This window comes from Phalacrocorax carbo, chromosome 6 (assembly GCF_963921805.1).
Source record: "Phalacrocorax carbo chromosome 6, bPhaCar2.1, whole genome shotgun sequence".
Lineage (NCBI taxonomy): Eukaryota > Metazoa > Chordata > Aves > Suliformes > Phalacrocoracidae > Phalacrocorax > Phalacrocorax carbo.
This window is the reverse complement of record NC_087518.1, coordinates 16,349,770-16,372,689: the sequence shown is the minus strand read 5'-3', so window position 1 is coordinate 16,372,689 and position 22,920 is coordinate 16,349,770. Positions and strand designations below refer to the sequence as shown.

Here is a 22,920-nt window from a genome sequence, read left to right as displayed (position 1 = left end):
TGCACAAATACATTAGGTCTATCATAAACCCCTTTCACTGGCGTCAGTGGGGTTACACGAAGGTATCGTCTAAGGTTTGCCCTGTGGGTTTGCTTAAGACAGTCTTCTGCTACCACCTCACAAATCCTGGTGTGGATGAACTGTCACCCATTCTCATATCTGGCTTTGGTCATGCTATTGCCTGTGCCAGGTATAGATTTATTGGAGTGTGCAAAGTCAAGGTGTTCACAGAGGCTTCAGCCTGTGAAGTGAAGGCAGCTTCATGGAATAAGGATTTAACTGATGGGAAATCTACCTCATTATGGAACCAGAGAGCTAGCTTGGATCTTCCTCTCCCCTTTGTGTTTCTCATTTTTGTGACTCTCCTACACTAGCGTGTGGGTTTTAGGTTGGAAAAACAGAGAAGGAAAGGAGCATCAACAGTTACAGGTCTTTAGGGCTTTTAGGGTTTGTTAGGAAAAAAGTGTTTTGCGTATGTTTCTCAATATCAGAGTTGACTGGGAGTTAAAACTGCCTGTAGCCACATTAATGACCTTGGTGGTTTTGTCCTTGTTAGGACTTTGAAGATTGGAGAACATTCACTGATTGTAGATGAACATGAAGGTATGGCTGAAAAGCCTGTGGTGGTGGGTGAGGGAGTCATTCAGCCAATAGAGGAAGCTTTGCCAGCAGCATGGGGTGGTTCATTATTCTCCTATAATCCAAAATAGGTGGAAAACTATTGTTAACATTTACTCTCTGCCTCTGTAAACAGAAGGTATTTGGTTGTCACTTTTTGAACCTGCAGGTGTTAGTTAGCTATGTGAAGACTGATATTGCTCCCCAAGTGCATTTTAGAAGTACTTTAAGAGTCAATAGGAAAAGTTATTAGGAAAAATGGGAGTATTCTATGAAATGAGTTCCCTAGGTCATAGCAAAACCTAGAGGTGTGTCAAACTTAATGGAAATGAGGTGCTGTGTTGCATATTTTACTTCATTTTCCAAATAAACCTACATATGATAATTAAATGCTGAATGCTTCCGTTGGTAAAAACTAATTAAGAGGTGAAAGTATAGCAATATATTATTACCGGTAGAATACAAGTTACAAGACTTTTCTTAATAAAAAACAAACACCCACTGGATATGAACTCATTACCTTTACAAAGTAAAGCAGATAAAGTTTTGACTATGCAATGCAGTCTTTCCTTTGGGTTTGGGAATTTGCAAATGTTCCTTTAATTACAAGGACAGTTTAATATTGTTCTTGGGATAGAGAAAAAATATTGACTATTATTACAAAAAGATGTATTGAAAAGGATAGATGGAATGGAGTCTTCCCCTATATATAGGCTTGTAAGTCTGTATATGAGCATGATTTTGGAAAAGTGATGCCCCTATATTATTCCTTCAGCATTAATTCATAGTGTACCAGAAAACCCTTCCAGGATACTAGGACTGGAACCAATGTCTAGTTACTAAGTATGAACATAAGATCCCAGGATTAATCAGTTAGATAAATGTGTGACCAGAGAGTTTCAGTGTAGCCTTTTTTCTTTTTCTTACTACACCTGCCAGAATATACAAAATTATGAAAAGACTAAATTATCACTTAGTCTGAAAGTTGCTTTTGTAATTAATTCCAGCATCTTCAACAGCAATCAAGTCTTCAGAATGATGAAGGACAGTCCAGGAGACCAAAAAAGCTTGGAATTTTATCTTTGAACTTAAGCTGTTTCCAAGAAAAAAAACTAGGGGGAAATTAATTGGTTTACTCTTTTAAAAATAATACTGATGTTCTTTTCATTAAGACTTTATAGCACTCCTCTGCTTGGGAACCAGCTCTTGAAGTTGGCAGGGATGTGGCCTTGACGCAAGGTTTTCTTTGAAAATCTGTTCCAGCTGGATCAAGTTGTTACCATTTGGAAACTCTGCACATAGAAGCATATGGCTATTAGAAATGTATCAGAGCAAAACTGCCTGTAAGTGAAATCTTCGAAAATTCTTTGCACTGTGATTTTTCAGTACAAGGTTGAGCAAGACTTTGCTGCAATTGCGTCATTAGTCTCTTGAGCCAGCAGCAGGGAGGGGAAACAAAGTCTTTCTCTCCTGAGGCACTGTCAGTGCATCCATGTGCCTTCTAGGCCCAGGAGAGAGATTAAGGAGACCTAAGGAGAGAGATTTTTTGTCTCATCTCTCTCTGTGTTCATGTTAGGACAGTGGAAAATGGAAGGGTCAGCAGTTAAAGGAGTCTGTTCATGGGTTTAAGAGAAGCTGAGGAAGGTAGTGGCACAAGAAGAACTGAGAATGGAGAATGAGATGCTTTAAGGAGACAGCAGAATGGGATTGAACTGTGCTGGGATTTAGAAATATAAGTGGTACAAGGTAGTCTAGGTGGGGTCAATGAGATTGTACAGGGAATAGGGAAAATTGGAAATATAGCTTGGCAGAATGAGGAATGAGGTATTGATAGGGGCCTGGAAAGGACTGATCATGAACATGCTTGGCAGTGTGGACACCAAGGCTGATATGAAGAAGGAGGAAGAATTGGTAGATGCTAGAGAAGAGGTGGAAGGTAGCATGAAAAACCTTAGTGTTGGAGTTTGGGACAGGCAACCTGAGCTTAATGAGCTCAGGAAGTGGAGAGAAAGGTAAGAAAGAAATAGGAATAAGTCTAGGGAAGTGGTCAGGTAGGAAAGGAACAGGAGTAAACCATTGTTATGTTTGAAGGCAGAATTGGGTACACTGCAGATTTGAAGTGGGCCAAAGAATAGTAACTGTATAACCTGAGATGTAACACTAGATTTCTAAGTCTTGGGTGAATGCTTGCAAAATTAATTACTGATACATATAGAAATGGATACCAACTGCCATCACTCTGTTAGAGAGGACTGCAAAGGTCTTAGACGGTATTTTTCAGTGTTCTAACCAAGCAAAATTGTATGGACAAAATGATACTATAATACTGGGGATTGAAGTCAGAGGTAACTTCATTTTGGCATTTCCTAGCTTAATTTGGCTTTGCTTCCATAATAGTGTTTCAACTGTTTAGCGTAATGTTTTTTTTATAAAAATGTACAAATACAACAATGCCAGTACTGATTTGTTTAAATTCTCAGTACAGTTACTGTGAGAGAGGGAATATTTTCTACAGTATCTTCACTGTATCCCTGTTTTAAACTGGCTGAATGTATTGAAGAGACACCACCCCCTTGCTTCATGAAGTACTTCTTTCTTCACATCTTTGCAATAATACACTAATTGCCTCAATATCTAGCTTAGAGAATTCCACTTGCAATAGGGAGTTGGGAAGGTTTTAGTGGAAAACTCAGAGTTCAAAATTATTATTTTTTTTAAAGTTCCCCTTTAATTTAGTCTGTCAGCAACTGAAATCCTGACCCTGTGGAAAGTAAAAACCAACAGTCCAATTGACTTCACTTGAGAGATAGTAATGCCTACTGTTTTTGTGGCTTGGTTTGAAAACAAAGACAAGGCTCAGTGTCTTGTGATTGAGTGCCAGGCTAAGCAACAGAAATAAGTTCCTGCAAACTCTGGAACTGACCTTTGTTTTGAGTAATAAATCTTGAGGGTTTTTTTTGCTGTTGCTGTGTGATAGTAATCTGGTTGGAAACTGGAAGAAGGGACAGTATATCATAGATGATTTTGTTGAACTGGACTACAAATTGCAAGCTGATTTTTGAATTTACTTGGGGGATTGAACCTTAGTGCAGAGGTGAGGAAAAAGCTGAGGGAGGGAACAAAGCAAAGGCAGCTGGTTTCACTTGGTGCTTATAAGTGCAAACAGAACAGAAACACCTCAACTAGTCCCAGGACTGCTGTCAGGACAAAGTGTTGCCTCAAGACTCCTTTCCCCTATTGAGTGAGCATGGGATATTTGCATTTCTCTTTAGCTCATTTATGTTGCACATATGGTGTGGGATTCATCTCCCTTAACTTAATTCATATAAAGTTAAACTTCTAATGAAGAAAAGAGTGAAGGAAAAGCTCCAAAGTTCTTCCTAGTGTCTTATTAGCTATTTTAGAATGGGACAAGCAGTGCCTTTGGAGTTTTCTGTCTCTATATATGAAGGATGTTTAGTTAACTTGTGTAGAGAGATGATTGACCTTGAAATAACTGAGGTTAGGTGAGACAAATCCTACTAGTGGAGAATTTTGCATTAAATGAACTTACATGAAAACAGTTATCCCAAATCTTCATCAATTTCTGCAAAGCATCCAGCAATGGTGTTGAGAGCTGTCAGAGCTGAGGACAAACTATTTTTGCTCGGACATTGTGTAAGTCCTTTACTATACTCAAATGCAGAAAGGCAGTCTGGCATTATCCAAACAGGATAGTGATTGTGACAGTCACGTAACGTGTGTAACTTATGGTAGCTTAAGGGTGTGAAAAAGATCAATAAATCTGATGTTTTAATCTGGTGATTTTTCAGTACAGGGGACAGGAATAAGGATCATAATGATACTTACAGGTTAGGATTGAATAAAATATATATAAATGTATGTGTACACAGGTGGATATTTTGATGCCTACACAGAACAGCTTCCCTTGGTTTTGGGAGGTGTTTAACAAAGTGACATTGTAAACAGATTTTTAAATTTATGTGGAAAAGAGCAATGCACCAGTTGTGAATTATTCATTGAAAGCAAAACTACAAATTGTCTTGCTGTGTTGCAAGTGGAATTGAAAAGATACATAAAAGCATTTCCAGACAATTACCCAACCTTGGGTGAAGACATGATTGGTGTGAAATGCTGAAGAACCTGTCTTTTGGCCCTGAGGTAGGAGAGGTGGCTGAAGGACCTGGTTGCTGCTGTACCCCAGGCAGGCAAATCACATTTTAAATAGCCCTGAAACAGCTTTAAGTTGTGTCTGCAGTTGAAATGATTTCCTTGATAGCTGGGACATATGGAGTTAGAAGTATGGAATAAAACCTTTCTTGGCACATCATTTCTTTCTGCTCTGTGGTAGACATAATAACATGGTAGGACCAGATTTGATAATATGCATATTTTGTATCTGATATATTGGCTTTGGGCAGCCTTGAGCACAGCAGAACTCTAGAAGACAAATGTGTTACCTTCTTCATCTGCAGTCTTCCTTCCATGCCATGGCAATCTCCACATGCCATGACTAAATATGGTGTTGACCTAGTTAAGTTAGAAATGCATCTAATTACTCCAGGATTGTCTTAGCCACTGTTACGCAATGTGCAAGTTTCATGTACTTTAATCCCTTTACAGTTTCATTTCTGTTTGTCCAGCTCTTTGCCAAGCTGAAGTCTTTATGTAGCTTCAAAAATCCAGCTAGCACTCTGACAGCGATCAACCTGAAAATCTGCCAGTCTTGAATGAATATAAGTGGATAATTGAAGTTATTTACAATAATTGCTAGGCTGTTAATTTATTTTTATCTTTTATTTATAATTTGTGCTTTGACTGTGCTTTGATGCAGTACTTACTGTGACTGAGCAACGCCTAGTAAGCTGTAGGGGAATTTGATAGTAGTCATACAGCAGGCATTTTTTTTTGTATGACGTTAGTTGCAAGATTGATATCTGTCTTAAGTTACAAGCACTAGGAACTTTAATATCAAGATAACAGGAGCTAAATAATTTTCAGTGCACCTTAGCCACAACAACAGCAATTTCAGTGATAGAATTTCCTAGAAAATACTGCGTAGCTGAGGAGAACAGAGAGGGAAATAAGATATGCTGCTGAGCTTTCTGAAAAAACTGTCCATGTTCCCCCCCGTTCCGCATCCTCAAGGTTGAAAACAGGCAAAATGCAAGTGTGTTGTCATTGGCCTGTCTAAAAGCTTACATGGTTCTGATGGTAGCAAATATTCCTCCAAGGTCAGCATTACTCTGATATCTACACTGCTTCTCTGTTGGTTACAGCTAATGTGCAAAGCTATTTGCAATAAAGTAGTGAGACTGAGAGGCCTGTTTGCACATTGGTGCATTCATTGCCATGTATGGTATGGTTTTCAAGCATAGAAAGTAATAAGGATGCTGATGAACAACATCAAATATTTAATATATTCATCAATAACCTGGATGATGGGATAGAGTGTAACCTCAGCAAGTTTGCTGATGATTACCAAGCTGGGAGGAGTGGCTGATACACCAGAAGGCTGTGCTGCCATCCAACGAGACCTGGACAGGCTGGAGAGCTGGGCCGAGGGGAACCTCATGAAATTCAACAAGAGCACGTGCAAGGTCCTGCACCTGGGGAGGAACAACCCCATGCACCAGTACAGGCTGGGGGCTGAACTACTGGAAAGCAGCTCTCTTGAGGACCTTGGAGTGCTGGTGGACAACAAGCTGACCATGAGCCAACAATGTGCCCTTGTGGCCAAGAAGGCCAACGGTATCCTGGGGTGCATTAAAACGAGTGTGGCCAGCAGATCGAGAGAGGTTATCCTCCCCCTCTAGTCTGCCCTAGTGAGACTGCATTTGGAGTACTGTGTCCAGTTTTAGGCCCCCCCAGTTTAAGACGGATGTGGAACTGCTTGAGCAAGTCTAGCAGAGAGCTATGAAGATGATCAGGGGACTGGAGCATCTCCCTTGTGAGGAAAGTCTGAGAGGCTTGGGTTTGTTCAGCCTGGAGAAGACTGAGGGGGGATCTCACCAATACCTACAAATATCTGAAGGATGGGTGTCAGGATGATGGGACTAGGCTCTTTACAATAGTGCCCAATGACAGGACAAGGGGCAATGGGCACAATTTGGAACATAGGAAGTTCCAACTAAATATGAGATAAAACTTCTTTCCTGTGAGGGTGACAAAGCAGTGGAACAGGCTGCCCAGGGAGGTTGTGGAGTCTCCTTCCCTGGAGACATTCAAAACCCACCTGGATGAGCTCCTGTGCTCCTGCTCTAGGTGTGCCTGCTCATGCAGGGGGGTTGGACGAGATGTTCTCCAGGGGTCCCTTCCAACCCCTACCGTTCTGTGATTCTGTGATTCTTTGTTGGCTTCTTTACCTTCTTCACTAAATGAACTGTGAAAGAAGCAAACCCCAGAACTTTAATGGAAGTAAAGATGAATTGTGGCAGATTTACCACCCATGCCAGGATATTACCTAAGCTCACTTAATGCTAATAAATCTTGTTCTTTCCCAAACTAGCCCAACCTTCTCAGAAGTTTTCAAAGCACCTGCAGCCTTACAGGTTTCCTGGAAAGGAAATGGCTTTTTCACTTCTGAAATGAACCCCCCAAAATTAATAAGAATGTACCTGGGTAATGTTTTTAAAGTTTGTTAATCTGTTACTGAGTGGTCCCACATGCACAGCATAGGCTTCTCGTGGAGAAGCCAGTGAAGAAAATTGCTCTGACGATTGAAACGCAAGTTCTCGTTTCTCTCCCAGGAATATACTCAACTGCTGAACTATGTTTTAGAGTTGTCTGGCTTCACTTTCGGAAATACTTTTGGCATGTTCACAGCTCAATTACTATACATCTTGATTGGAAATTAGATGTTCGAATCAATAGTAAGGTTATTAGAACTGCACTGAGTGTTTCACCTGAAGAAGGGTAATTACTGGTAGTTGTAAGTATTTTCTGTTCACAGAATACTGCTGGGTTTTGCTTGGTAATATACCAGAAAACTTGCTCCAAAATATGGAAGAAAGTGTGTTTGGGTGCAGGGCTATATTTTTCTGTTGGTTCAATGCATTCAGCGGCTAGGATTTAACGGCCTCCTACAGTTTATCTACACTTTTTTTTTTTTTTTTTTTGGTGACTATGATATCCCACTGCTCAGAGCAGGGTCAGAATAGGTGGCCCTTGTTGGGCGTCCTCTCGATGAAATTCCCATGGACCTAAAATGATAACTCTGCATTGCTCAGGACAATACGGAGGTAACTGCTCAAACTGGCAAGATTCACATAATGTACTGAAAGAAGTGTTAAGGCAGAGTCTAGTGAGTTTGGGAAGAATATGTTAGTAGAAAGGCTACTGACAAGCTCACATTTTTTAACTGACAGAACTGAAGCTGTTCTTGGTTATTTTTGTAGTAGTGAGGCATGAGACAATAAAGAAGGAGCATCTACAATTGAGAGGGTAGATCTTTCATTTTCTGTTTAAGTACATCGCAATATGGATTTTTTTTTCTGCTATTTTGAAATTAGATTTTATCTTATTGATCTTATGGAATATAAACTATTAATGTTATAGAGTGAGATAATATCGGAACCTAGTTGGTACTAGTTATAATTAAGGTAGAGCAGTCTTCTATCTCTTTTTGAAATTTGTAGCAGTTTGGTTTGGAGAAGAGCAATTTCTAGCAACATTTCTGGTTTTATGTGTATCAGTTGGTTTATCTTATAAAAATAGAAAGGAAACAATGAAATATAAATGTGCTGCTTCAAGTTTGATAGCTGAAGAGAGAGAGAAACAACTTCAGTTAGCATTTATGGTTAAAGGTTAGTGACCCTCTGCAGCTCAGGAGTTCAGAAACTGTTTCAAACTTCGTTATGCTTATGAATTTATTTAATCTAACTTCAAATAGGGGTTCTAATGAAGACTAATCATTGAAACATAAACTGAAAACTTACAAGGCACATGGAAAAAGTAAAGGTCATCCCAGAAGCTAAGATGGGCACCCTATGCTTCAGATGTTTGAATGATGTTCCTTGAAACTCTTATTTTTCTTCTTCATTTATTTTCACCTTTCTATCCATCTGTTCCATTTTCCCCTTACTTTCTGTTCGATTCCGTTTCCCCTTCATCCATTCTGTTTCATTCACCTTTCCTTTGCTATCTCTATAACAACCTGACTTGAATGAGAATTTATCTGGGAATATCAGTTCACTGAAATTAAAATACCATTTGTCAAGAAAGTTATCCTATTCAGAGATAGATTAGTGAGTAGCTGTAATGAAAGAAGAAGTTGTAAAAGTAAATCAGTAATTTTTTAAAATGTTATTGAGATGACACAAACATTTTTTTTTTTTCTTCTCTTGACCTTCTCTATGTTATCTGTGATATTAGTTCTACTAAAAATACCAAGCATTGATATCATGTTTTTGGTGACTGTTTTGAGGTTTATTGGGTGTGATATTTGTTCCATCTCCTCGTTCATGCCCTGTTTTTATCCATGCTGCATTGTGATATGCTGGATAAGTCAGTTAATCTTTCTCATACACATATTAGGAAAGTTATAAGAATTTGTTCCTTAACTGGGGGAACCTCAACTGAACTGTGCCATAGAAGATGAAAATTATTCTTTTCCTAAAGATTATATGCTGCCTTTGACTTGTCTGGGCATGCACATGCAAACACCTTTCCATGTGTAGAGCTAAGTACTCCTAAAATATACACCTTTAAATGGTATAACTCTGACAGTGCTCACTCGGTGTTCATAACTCATTCCATGTAAATACATATAGATAACTCACTATTCCCTTCAGGATAACCACATCTTGGTAAGCATATACTTGCTACAGCAATGATTTTAGCGCATGTTTACTCAAATGAAAATATATTGGCATTTGTATTGAGTGTCATTATAAACTATTAAGTAAAAACAGCTAATCATGCTAATGGTGAGAATCATTGCTAGATAACTGTTCAGTCATTAAAATATTTTAAACATTATTTTTTTCCTCAATATAAAAATATTACAGTATTACATGTGGTTTTTATATTTTTGCCGCCAGAGTGTTAAGGAATGTCTTCCATCATGCTTCATCCCTTTGGGGATCATTTTCTTTTTTTAAAAAAAAAAACCCAACCAACCAAAGAACAAACCCAAAAAACAACACACACACCCCAAAACAACCAACCAAAAAACCCCTCCAAAAACCCAACAAAAAACCTCCCAAACATTTGTATACAATTTCTTCATTTTGATATAATCTGGGTATATCCAGTAATATGTCATTTTGGGGATTTAGAGCTTACTTTTTCTGTAGCTTTGTCATGGTCTCCTTCACAATGGTGCTGAGATATTTAAAGCAAACAGTGGTTAAGGACTATTACATAGAAATGCAGCATATACTTGAGTTGCCTACATTCAGTGTACCAAAAATCATAATTTTATTAGATTTGTGCGGGTGAAGCACATAGTGTACCTGTGTATTTGTGTCTACGTCTTCAAGGAAAAATATTTGTTGGTAGATTGTTTGCTTTTTTGTTGTTCTGTTACCTGTAGAGGATGAAGGTGAAATGTATGTAACTTTTTGTTTTTTAAAGAACGAATATAAAAACTGAAATATTAATGAATGAATCAATAAAGTATCCATCAGTACTTTTCATTTCTGAGCTGCTCTCCTTACCAGGTGTTTCTACCATTACCCACCTTATGCTTCTGTAGCTATTTCTTACATGGGATAAATCTTAGTTTAAATTTATTTCACTGAGGCAAAAATGTAATTGAAACACATTTGGATCAATACAAACTATATAAGAAGCCATGAATTCTTTTTCTACCTCACTAGGTACTAATATCTAGGCACTGGTATCTCCTGAAACACTGTAATAATTTTCCTTCCAGTGAAGTAAATATTTTAGCAGAGAAAGAAAAACATGTTTCTCTTTTCCCTGTATTAATTTCTGTATGAAAAATTTCTTTGACCCTTCTTTCACTTCCCCCCCCTCCCCCCCCCCCCCCCCCCCCCCGACTCATCAGAGTCATGATCTTTTGTATTAGATGTGCACAGACTAGTAATGCAACTACGGGTTTCAATACAAAGAAGTATACATCTGCAGAAATGCATTGATTTAGAGTTATTTTACATAAAATGCCTTTTTCATACTTAAATCAGGGCTAGATCTGTAAAATGCCAGGTCACTAACATGCTAGACTTCTGAGATTGTTCAAAAGTTTAAGAATCTATTTCAGTTGCTGCGAGGCTTCAGCCACAGAATAGTTTGTGCTACTTCTCTTTTTAAATTCTAAATGCAAAAAAAATTGTGGGTCAAGTTAATGTTTTATAATCTTTCATATTGCAAGGTCTGTTTTTACTACTATACGTACAGTAGAGGTGCAGTAGGAACAATTCCACGGAACTTCACTGTTTTGTTTGAAACATTTTTTCAAGGCTTCCCCTCATGTAGCCTGTTGCAGTGTGTCGTTCACTGTTGGGTTCTTTTACCCATGTATGTGGGAAGGTGAGACAGTATGTTTTTTCAGTTCAGTTCTAGTTTGACTTGCCCAGGGTTGGAACCATTTCAGTTCAGTTCCAGTTTAGGTCCGAAGGGCTTGCTTAAGACCAGCTGTGTTTACATGGGACAAGATTTTTAAAGGTAGAAACAGTCAAATGACAGGGATGTACACACAGCACAGGGCTCTGGGAACATGGACTTCATCTTCTATTTCTTGCTTTTCTATATCAACCTAGGCATCAGTAGTGCTTCCAGTTTTTCATCTAATCTTTGAGACCTGTAACGCTGCACTAAGGAAAAAGGTATGAAAAACCTTCTCACTGGAGTCTGCAGGGAAGATGCAGAAGCCCAGCAGAAGATTGAGGGTTTAGTGAGGCTTGTGCTGTGCCGTGGGTAAGCGATGTGATGAGACAGATGTGGGAGAAAAGGCTGTGACGTGCTGCTGCTTTGCAGACCTTGGTGAACACAAATGTTCCCTGTAACCAACGAGGCTCTGCCTTAAACTGTCAGGTTTCCGTTGAACCATTTACTCTGCATTGGCAACCAGAAATATTTTTCTTGGTTCAGTTTCCATTATAGTTCAAATTGTATACCAATCAAAATGAATTCTGACTCTATTTTGATTTATACCCAAAAACTTGATAGAAATGCATACCGTTCTGAAAAGGGAAGCAAAAGTGTGCACAGCTGTCTGCTCTGTGTATCATTAATGAGAGCCTGTAACTCACTTGCTTCATGATACAAAATATTTGGAAGTATACATGTGTACCAGTGCCTGATAGATCAAAGAAAATAAGAGTAATATATTGAATATTCTGTAACAGATCATTCTTTGATTAATTTGGGTTGTATGCCTATGAACATTCAGGTAGATGGAAAAAAAAAACCCAACAAACAAAATGAAAAACCAAACTATAAAGGGTTACTTCTTTAGTTAAAATATTCAGAACTATGAAGAGCCCTGAATAAAACCTTAGCAAGGGTATAATGTCTTTTCACAAGAGAATGTCTGCATCAAACCACTATTTGAATTAAATTTTTCAAGTAGCTATGTTTTAGTGCAACCCCTTTTTTTCCTTCAGATCATAGTGGTAAGGGACAATAACTACTACAGGGAGATCTGAATATTATTAAGAGGAAAAAATACTACTGAATTGCTGTCACTCAGTAAATATTACTTCTGTAATAGCAGAAAAATCTTGTGATTATGCACCATGTTAAGGTAGTATGCACACTTCAAATCTGCTAAGTAAACAAATCTAATCTCTATTTTTCTAATTTTATATTTGATGTGTTATTTAGAAATTCCTTTTTATTTCAGATGGTTGAAAACAAGATCATTATTAGGAAATACCTCCTATTTTAATTTTAAGAAAGATTTGAAAAGGGCTCCTATGCACAAAATATGGTCCAGCATAAAAACTGCTTTATTTTATGCTCTTTCAAAAAACAGTATTGGAATGGGAGCTGCAGGGTGCTAAGCAGTGGAAAAAATGACCTTTTAAATTTTCTTTTTTACTTATTTATTAGTAATTGAGCTGTTTTGAGAGTTTTGTACCACCAATCATGGATACTGAGATGCTGAGGATTTAAAAAACTTGGTCTTTATTTATTTTTTTTTTAATCTGGATCATTTATTTCTATTTTATGAAGTATTGTACCAAGTATCATGTGGCGACAATGAATTACACAATTCTCAAACCACCCTGTTGTTATACTGGAAGAAGCACTTGGATTTAAAGATGTAATCTGTTATTTTAAAAATACAACTTTTTTCTTTTTTCAGCGCCTTGTTGAAGCTGCCGAAGATGCTTACCTGAAACATGAGTTTGATGCTGACTTACAGGTAATTAATAATTATTTTCTTAAGTATTTATCATCAGAGTATACTATAATAATTTGTACAATAGCTTGCTTGAGGAACTGCTGTAGAGAGCCAAATGTGTGAGTAATAGAAGGATGCTGATTACAGAAAATGGAATTAATGAAGGGTGGTTTAGTATTTGGCAGGTTACGCATTTAGTGTTTGTATGTTGGGAGACCAAGCAGGTGAATTTTACTCTTTTACAGATTTCATTTAAATTCCCTGCATGTCTGCTTAGGTCACGATTTTTAAACACAGTAATTAGCAGCGTGTTTTGTTGTTGCAGTGTACTGGCAAGGAATTCTTCTATAGAGAGTTGAATTTGCAGATGGGTTGGGACCCACGGGGATGGGATTAGTATGACCTTGATTTGTGCAAATGGTTTGTGTTTGGATCTGAGTCTAGAGCAGACACCATTTTTCTCTTGCCTAAGAAACCCTTAGAGCCATACCTTTATTGTCTCAAAATGTTGCCTTTAGGAATAACATGGGAGGGAGAAGCACTGTGGCAGCTCATAGTTAAAAATGTTTGAAAGAAAAACCATTGCTTAAATAAGATACATAATTAAAAAACAGGTTAATTTAGAAACTAAGTAATCTAAGCTAAAATGGACAGTTAATAGAAAGTGTTACTTGATACTTAAATGAGTAAATATCTCCTTACTTTCAGTGAATTCTTATATTCTTGGTTTCTTGAGTGCCATGTAAGGTGGAGTCTTGTTTACTTTGTCTCTAGCTATCTAGATTTAATTTTAAAGCCTTCTGTGAATATATGCCGTATGTCCATTTAAATTTTGAGCTTAAGCATTAAGGGAAACAGAGACTTTTTCTGTATACTTTTTCCCATACGTGTATCTAAGAAATACACAGATCTGTAAGTTCTATTTTCAGATTTTACCATGGTTACTTCCAGTAATTGCAAAACATTTCATTTTCATTACAATATGATGCAAATTACTGATTTCTGTGCAGAAAGAAAAAAAAAAACAAAGTGAACTTTTTAGAGCTAAGGATAAAAAAATTGGGTTTAGAAGGCTGTGATACTGAGCTATGTCATGCCACATTGGAGTAAGGATAGTATGAACACCTTGAAAGTGATAATTCATATTGTTGTATTCAATGAATACTGGCTTCTGTATTCGAATGCTTGAGAGTTCTATTACTTTCCAGACTTGCATAGGTGTGCTGCGTTCTATTTTTTTGAACTTTAAGCCTCAGACAAATAGAAGCTATTGTCTGAATAAATCAGAAACACATTTTATAGAAGATTTTTTAGAGGTCTACAGTATGCGCTTCTTCACCGCAGGATAGTTCTCACTTTGACAAAGTCCTTCATTTGCTGAGGCTTTGAAGATATTAACACTTTCAGGAAACCAGTTAAAAGCCATATCTGTCAGCAGCATTAACAGGACAATCAAATCTTTGTGTAGAGCTCTGTTGTTTATTACTGTCATGGTCCATTAAAGCTAATCAATTGTTAATCTTGGTTTCAGCGACCCCTTTGCAACCCTTGCTGGGTGATTGTTGTTCTTTATCAAAAACCTCATAATACCATCTGCTCAATGTAAAATAATGGCCAGAATGATTTGATAGTGTACATTCAAGTGGAGGGGGACAGAGGGCTTATATAATATACAGTGTATATAATTCTGCTATCAAAGAGGAATTTTTTGGCATTCGTATTACCTTGGCCAATGTGCGGAAGACAGGATTAAATGCTTTGAATTAGTGGTATGTGATACACCACCACTGTGCGCTCTTTGTGTGCAGATATTACGGACATTCAGAAAGCACATAAAGAAAGTGCTTTTGTTCTTTTTATTGGTCCAATGTCACCTTCTATGACTTGAGGACAGTATAGATAATATTGTGTCAGTACATAAAAATGATATAAGGGAGAAATAAAATTATATTAATATTTTTATTGACTGTGAAAAAACACCAATTTAAAGAAAAGAATAACTGAAAGAATTAATCTTTTAGACTGCTGGTATTCTCTTCAGCAATGCTGAAACTATATTATTTGCTTAGGCTAGACCTGATCCCTTCTGGGCATTTTTCTTACTGACATTATTAGGGTCATCCTTAGTTATTCTATAGGTATTCTAATCAATATACTCTAATGCTGTATAATGGTCTAAGCATTGAACTATCTATCCCTGGACTGAATCTATTGACACCACCAATAAAAACCTTGTAGTTATAAACATAAATAAAATTCCCAGTGAATTGAAAGAAATAAATCAAAATGGGTGATACGATGCTTAACTCATCAGCATTATATATTGCATGTTTGAGTCATGGCTAAACTAAGAATCAGTGAGAGCTGACTTTAAAGATTTACCCTGCAGTATTTGGGCTTTAGGAGATTCTTTTTTCTGTTAGGAATGTGAACCAAGAGCTGCAGTTTTAGCAAGTTGGAGGAAATGACCTTCTGAATGTTACTTATACTTGAACCTTTAACCCAACACAGGGTTTTCTCGCCTGGCAGGTTTTTCAAGTTATTCTGTTATTCAAGCTATTCTGTGGTATTAAAGACTCTTTTCAAATCGTTGTTAAGTGACTTTACTATTTTTAACCATGCCTAATAATGTATTTGGTGATATAAGATAAATTACTGTTTGTATTGTTACAGCAAGTTGCCTTGTCACAATATTTCTATAGTCTTAAAGGATGGCCCATCTTGCATTATACAGGATGTTGTCTCTGTGCTTGCCTCTGTTTAAAATTAAGTATTTCCTCTTAATTTTGTGGCTTTAACACAATGAAAAAAAACATCTAGGGGTCAAACACCAAGGACAGATCCAGCAAGAGTATTGGATGTTACAGGCTTTGAAGTGATTCTACAACAATCTTTTAGTTTTCTACAACGATCTTTTAGTTTTATTGACTTGTTGAAATTTGAGATTTCAAATAATTCGTAATCATGGTTGTTAACTGAAATATGGCCTCCTGATTATTTACTTACTTTGTTCTTGGGAATGCGTTTCCTAAAATATCAATTGACTTGTTATGATCCACAGAAACACTGTGGTGGAGTTTCTGTTCAGACTCCTGGAAGAGGCTCTGAAGTGGAAAAGTCTTCCCTGGAGCTGTTATATTCCTAAGATTTTGTTGCATATGCAGCTGATACAACCACATAGATTTAGAAGCTTTCTCCTCCCTACACATTTCCTCAAACCACTAGAAACTGGACAGATTTTGTTGTTGTTGTGTAAAAATACACTGATGTGACACCCAGCTGCTCTTACGCAGTTACTGGCGAGGTGGTAAAGCATGCGTAAACTGCAGTCATGTGGTCTGTGTTGGCACCTGAGTCCCCTACAATGATCATACTATTTACGTGACTGTATCTGAGCTCATAGGAGAGAAATGCGTGGAGTATCGTTACCTTGTGGATAAAACCTATTCTAGCATTGTATTATTTTTGGTTTTCCGTAATGTCAGGAGGCAGATGCTCATCAGTGGAACTGATGCTGGTGTTCTCAGTGGAGCAGTAAATGTAACTTGCATTTTGTTCTTACAATCTTTAAAAAAAATAATTTTAGTATCAACAAAGATTTATAATGCTTGGTTCCCACCCAGGTTTCTGACTCTGGCTCCAATGACAGAAGGAAGTCATACAAAATTTCGTTATGACTGCTGGTTCATTTGCTGAACAGTTTCATTATACACATGCATTTGCAGGTAGTTCTTTTATTTTCTTTGTGTTAATTAAGTTCATTAGTTCACTTGTGTTATATTCTGGCTGAGTTTTCTCTGCATGTGTGTGATAAAAAAGCAAGGTTATTTCTTTTTAATAAAATCAAGGGTAGTGCATAGTTGATGTCACCTGAATTACTAGATGTTTTTGGATTGTTGTAGTTTCACTTTCTATATAAGATAGGAGGGGTTCAAGTGCCAGTAGTTTAAGATGGTTGACCTTATTTCAGTTTTATGTCACAAGACTAGAAGAGGAGTTATCAAATAGTTTTTAGGCAAGGATTACTTTCTTTTAAGAATACTCTTAAAGTTAATTTAGTGGGATAAAAAAGGAATAAGGTATAAGGCTGCTTTTCATGATTTAATTTTTTTAAAAAAATCTGTAACATATGGCTGAGTCTGAAGGAAGATGTTTTCAAAACTACCAGAGTTAGGTATCTGTCTGCCAGACTTTCCTGGCTGTTAACTCCTAATTGCATTTTGGGTCCGTGAAAATCTTGTCCTTACTCTTAAGGTCTATATGTTGGCTATAGAAAAAATCTTGTGCAATCAGTAGATGGATAGTTAAGGATTTGCCAGTGAATAATGTAGTTGCAGGTGAATAATGCACTTTTTAAATATAAATTTAATGATTTTTGAAAGTCTACAAAAGCTGAGACTTGAAAGTTTTAAGGAGAAAGGAAAAATAGCCAAAGAGGGCCAGGGACCAGAATTAGTCCAGTTCATAAACTCTACAGATCTGGGTCTAATCCTTTAACTGTTAATATTACTGGATAGTTTATTGTTATCTTTCAAGGGGAGCTACCTGACAATTAGTAATTTTGTAATTCAACTGCTAGATATAGAGCTTAAATATAGACATAAAAACATAATTTAAATTGCTGCTACTTTTTTTTAAATTCTAACCCAAATGTTTATTTAGCATGATGATACCATGCAATAAGTTTTAATGCTGGATTGTTAAATGCTTAGGTATTTAATTAAAATTTAATCAAATAGATGGTAATTACATTGATATCAGTTACTGGAAAGTACATGGATAAAAGGTAACTGAGAACAGCTATTCTACATAATCTTATTAAACTCCTATTATAACATATGCATTACTTTCTTGTTAGTATTTCAGAAGTCTGTTTGAATATTTATTATCTCACTAATTTTGAATGAGGCATATAATACCTAGATTTACAGTCTCTTGGTATTAATATTTTTTTTTGGCAGTTAAAATAATGTCCACAAGACAAGTTAGCTCTGAAAGGGTCCTGAACATCCACAATGGAAAAGGATGTCTGTTGGATGTCAAGCACTCAGAAGCAGTGATGAAATGACTTTTTGAAAAGTGCATTTAAAATAGCAGTGGAACATCTGAAGTTTGATGTTCTTCATGGATTATTTATCCAAGCTGCTCACTTTCTAAATCAGAAATCAATCTTTCTAAACTCCAAGCCTGGAAATCTAATATGAGATCTGACAGCCTAAATTCCTTTTTAGAGTTTGCAGACCAAAGTGCTGTCAGCTACATTTGAATGGGATATGGACAGTGTACCTGTAGCTTGTAAAAGGGCATGAGGAAGAGATCCTTAACTAGCACCAATCTAAGCTTTTCTAAACTTTCCATTACCCTGTGGTACTCTTGCAGAAGTAGCTATAAACCTTGGTAACATTATAGTTATTCAGTTGTAAAATCTGCCTCTGGAGCTTTTTCCTGAGGTGCCTTGCACAGGACCTTCTCTCAAGGGGTTCATGTTTGCAGCACACTTGTGGTACTGCAGCAGATTCTTGTGTATGGTTATGTGCATCCAACTGAATGCGTAAGTTTGATACAGCTATGATGTACAAATGCTGTCAGACCCTGCAGAAGTCTCGTTTTCACTGAGTTTTCTGAACAGTTTGAAATTTTCAGTACTGATCAAATGATAAGGAAGATCAAGGAAAGACAGTAAGCATAGAATTCAGAATGTTGTTAAAAACCAACAGCAAAGCCCCAAACTCTTAAGATTTACACTGCAGTTTGAGGACTAAGAAGAAGGAAAAAGGGAATAGAAGCATGAACATCTAGTGAGTTAGTGAGCTACACGGCACAACAGGACATACTTAAATGATAAAAGCATCTGTTAGAGTCTTTATTCTGTTTTAGTTTTGTTAATCTTTTTCTTTTAGAAAATTCTAATATACTTTTTCCTGAAAGAAAAAGAGAGCTTCAGATTTTTAGTTCTTAGTGTAGTTTTATTCTTGTTGATTTCTGTGAGCTCAAATTAAGGACTTCTCAACTATCAACATAACAGAACTGCAATAAATTGACTTCCAGATTTTTAACTCTAAGGATAAGCCCTTTCAGTGGAGAGTACTCTAGCTTGTCTACTCTTTCCTATTTAGTTGCTGAGGTTGGGAAGAGGCAAACAGAAATGAACTATTGAGATATCAGTGAATTCAGATGTTACTGGTTAAGAATTACCTAGAAGAGATGAACATGTAAGGTAACCTTCAGAGGAAGACTTTCACATCGCTTTCACTCTGCGTGCATGGCAGGGATTATGTATCAGAAAGAGAGAGCAGAGTGAAAGAGGGACCGTGCACCTTGGGTTGTTTTAATCTCCAAGCTATTATCTGTTTTCTGCCTCTGTGGTAAGCAAACAGAAAAAGAGAACAAGGTTTTACAAAGGAAGAAAAAAAGCCATGGCTAGTGGTATTTTAGTTCATCTTCTAATGATGAAGATGAACGTCTTTGTTGTTTTTTTTCCACTTTCGAATTTTGCAGAATCCTTTTGAGAATTGAGGGAATTTTTTTGCTTTGTAAAACCATTATGATAAGTGGATAATTTTTATTACTTCCCCCCTTCCACACACGTGTCTTTATAAGAATTTCTAAGTTCTCTTACTACAAACAAATCAAATGTAAATTACTAGAACAATTGCATTTTTATGCGTGTTCATAACTTCTGCTGACAAGAAGTGAATTTGATAGCCAAGCACAGAAATGCATGGAGTTTATCTGTCTCAAAGTAGAGATGCAGGAGTTGATTTTTCAGCTAATTTGTGATTTCTCTGCTGTAGATAATTGTTCAGCATATTGGTGCCATTCTGCCCTATAAAAGGAAGCCATCAGAAAAGAACTGTAATTCTTTGCCTGTTTAGTTGACTAGCTATTCTGTCTATATAGGGCTCGACAGCAAAGGAACTGGCAGCTCTGGTCTGAATTTGCTATTGCAAATAATGTGCTCTACTTCTGAGAAAATTTGTCATGGAGTTCTGGAGAGTCGTTCTTCTCACTGCACTTATAGGACTCATCCTTTTGGTACGCTTAACAGGTTATACTCATTAAAGAGCTATCAGAAGTAGTTTTCAGACAGTTATGGATTTATTCCTGCCTACCTCTCTTGTGATAGCAATCACTGTCTGAAGCATGCGAAGTATGTACTGAAGAACACACTATAAATTCAGTCCTACCCATTTATTATGGACACAGTGCTTTTTGCCTGATGATATCTGCTGTAAATAATCACAGGAACCTGAAACCTAAAATTGCCAAAGAACTGTATGACTGAGCATGTAATTTTGTCTTCTTGAGATTTTTCCTTTTATATTTATTTGTCCCTTTATTGTGTTTGCTTGTGACCAGAAATGAGAAGGAAATAGCTTTCTCATCTCATGAGTGTTTTCAAAATTTCAAGTTCTCTGATTAAACATTGAGATACCACAAAGCTTTTCCTGAGCAAGACAAACCTCCACTTCAGAACAACTCATAAACAAGTAGGTGGGGCTCTCAGCTATGATATGAAAAGCCTGCTCAAGTTGCTTCTCTAGTGAATATTAAATTATTTCTATGATGTGAAACAACTGCAGCAGAAGCGTTTGTGAGACTATCAGCTCAGAAATGCCTGATGGATGGGGCAGTTGCTTTGGATCTCAGAGGATCTAGTCTGAGTTTCTGTTCTGCTTGATTCAGAGCATGGATTTGAACTGAGTATAAGGCTTTTCCTCTCCGGCACAGTTCTGCAAAAAATAAATGTATTTTCCAAAACTAAGAACAGTCACAGGTCAGGTCTAACAGCAAGAACAAGATTGAACAGAAAGTATTTACATGTGTATAGTACATACATAGAGTTTTTCCTTTCCCATGCTCAAATCATTAAGTATTTCCAGGCTGCTTTTTTATGCTCTTTGTGAGCATCTTATAAGAATGAGAGACATGTTTAAAAGAAAAAGAAGCTTAGATTCTTGCATATTCACATGAATTCACAGGTTAAAGTATAAGTAAAACCGAAGTTATTAAAATAGTGATAAAACTTGCTGTTTGCAACATTGAATTCTTCCTTTTATGGTTTTTGCAAGACAATTCCTTAACTTATTCCAATAAAACAGATAGAGGAATAAGCTAGTATTTATCAGAGAAAGGGATAATGATGTACCAGAAGGAGCCGATCAAATGAAAACAGATATATTCACTTTCAAGCAGTGAAAAAAAGAGAAAAAAAGACATTATTAAATTAACTTTTAGTAGAAAATCATACCAGTACTTAATGCTGCAGCTTTGAAATTAGATTGAAATTTGCCATATGAGACTGGGAGTCAGTGTAAGCTTGCAAGAATTTCTCTTGAGGCTTCAAAAAAATTTCCTCTTTCAAAATGCCCAGCATTCCTTCCAAAAATGCCCAAACCAGAATAGATTCCGCCAATGTGATGGCCTTACTACACAGTCAAAATAGCACATGATCCATACATGCCACAATTTATAATTGAGGAATCAGTGACTTTCTGTGCTTTTCAAAGTAGGCTGTTGTCTGGGAGGATGAGCACCTTCTGGACACCAGGTCCACTGGTCTAGGCAGGGATGTAGAAGTAGGCAGAACAAGTTAAACAAAGCAAGTGGAAACTGATGTTTGTGAAAGGAAGACTCTGAAGGATGCAGAAGAAAGCAGAAACAGTACAGTAAAAGGTTAGGTGTCAGAAGACTGTAAAGTGTAGGAAAGAAGGCTTGAGAAGGAGAAATAACTAAACGCGTAAAAGCAAAGCTGTTAAGTGTTAATATCTTTGTGTTTCAAGAGTACTGACAGTAATCTTTTTGCACATCTCTCTAAAACTATTACTTTTGCTTATAATGAGGCTAAAATGGAGAAACCATTTTCAGCTACTTTTTAAAAAAATAAAAGAAAACAAAAACCTCTTTCCTTCATCTTCTGTGTCAGGTTAGGGAATTATATAAACAGTAAGAAGTTGCCTGACAAGATTCATTATAAAACAAAAGAAATCTTCAGAGAGTATAAGATTAGGTAACATTCAAATAGCATTTAAAAAATGGGTTTCACAGAAGTTTAGCAAAACAAATATTCACAGGAAGTGAGGGAAAAATGCTGCATAGGATCTGAGGAAAAATATCACAATATTATTGAAACACATATACTCCTTGAGATTGACATAAACACAGAGAAACTTGCCTTATTGTTGTCAGAGCAGACAAATATGTGTTCAAAAATGTGTCTCTAGAAGCCGTTTATGGGATAATCAATTTCCCATTCTAACTAACAAGGAAAGCAGCCAAAAAGCCAGAGAAAAGGAGAAATGACCATGCAAGATGAAGTTAGAGTTGCCAGCGCTTAATGTTTGGTGTATTGGTGATAGTAGACAGGAACTTGGGATTAAAAAACACTTCATAGTAGGTAGTTGACTTGCTTGTCAAGACTTGTGGCCTAGAAATTAGCAATCATCCCTCTCTCAGAAAAAAGAGAGCTTGTCACCTTCTGTAAATGCTTTCTAATTAGCTTTTAACTTTCTGCTGCAGAGAAGGTCAACTACTCAGTGGCTTGAACTCTATGCCGTGTGCCTTCTACCTGGCTAGCAGCAGCCCTACCCTCAGCACTGAGCAGTTTCACACTGGGAGTCAGGTTTACTTGTACAATCCTTTAGTCCTGTCAAGATCTCAATGAATGTTTTAGCAAAATGACTCTCCTTGGTTTAAGCAATGCTGAAGGAAAGTGACAGTTCTGAGGATTTTGATCCTATCAAGATTCATTTTGAAAAATGCTGCTCTGGCTTAGCTTTCCTTTATCTGTGGATATTCAGTATGCATCAGACAGCACAAGGAGGAAGTGATGTACAGAAATTGTTGTTTTCTGGTTTGTTAAGACTTCTACACCAAAGACACACAGCACAGTCTATCATCAAAGCTGTGTGTTTGAGATGTGTGTTTTACCAGAATCACATGCTTTCTGAACTGTCTGGAAAGTAAATCTTTAAAAAATCTATTTTAAA

At 36.9% G+C, this 22,920-nt stretch overlaps 1 protein-coding gene across 2 annotated transcripts in view; it reads left to right on the top strand.

The window, feature by feature from the left end:
* CACNA2D3 (calcium voltage-gated channel auxiliary subunit alpha2delta 3) overlaps positions 1-22,920 on the top strand; it is a 491,034-nt gene that overhangs the window by 136,215 nt on the left and 331,899 nt on the right. For both annotated transcript variants that reach the window (XR_010373325.1, XM_064453883.1), the window contains exon 4: positions 12,893-12,952. Coding sequence is in view for 1 of the 2 variants with exons in the window: in XM_064453883.1 (XP_064309953.1) it covers positions 12,893-12,952 (60 nt within the window). In the remaining variant the exon portion in view is untranslated. The remainder of the gene's footprint in view (positions 1-12,892; positions 12,953-22,920) is intronic.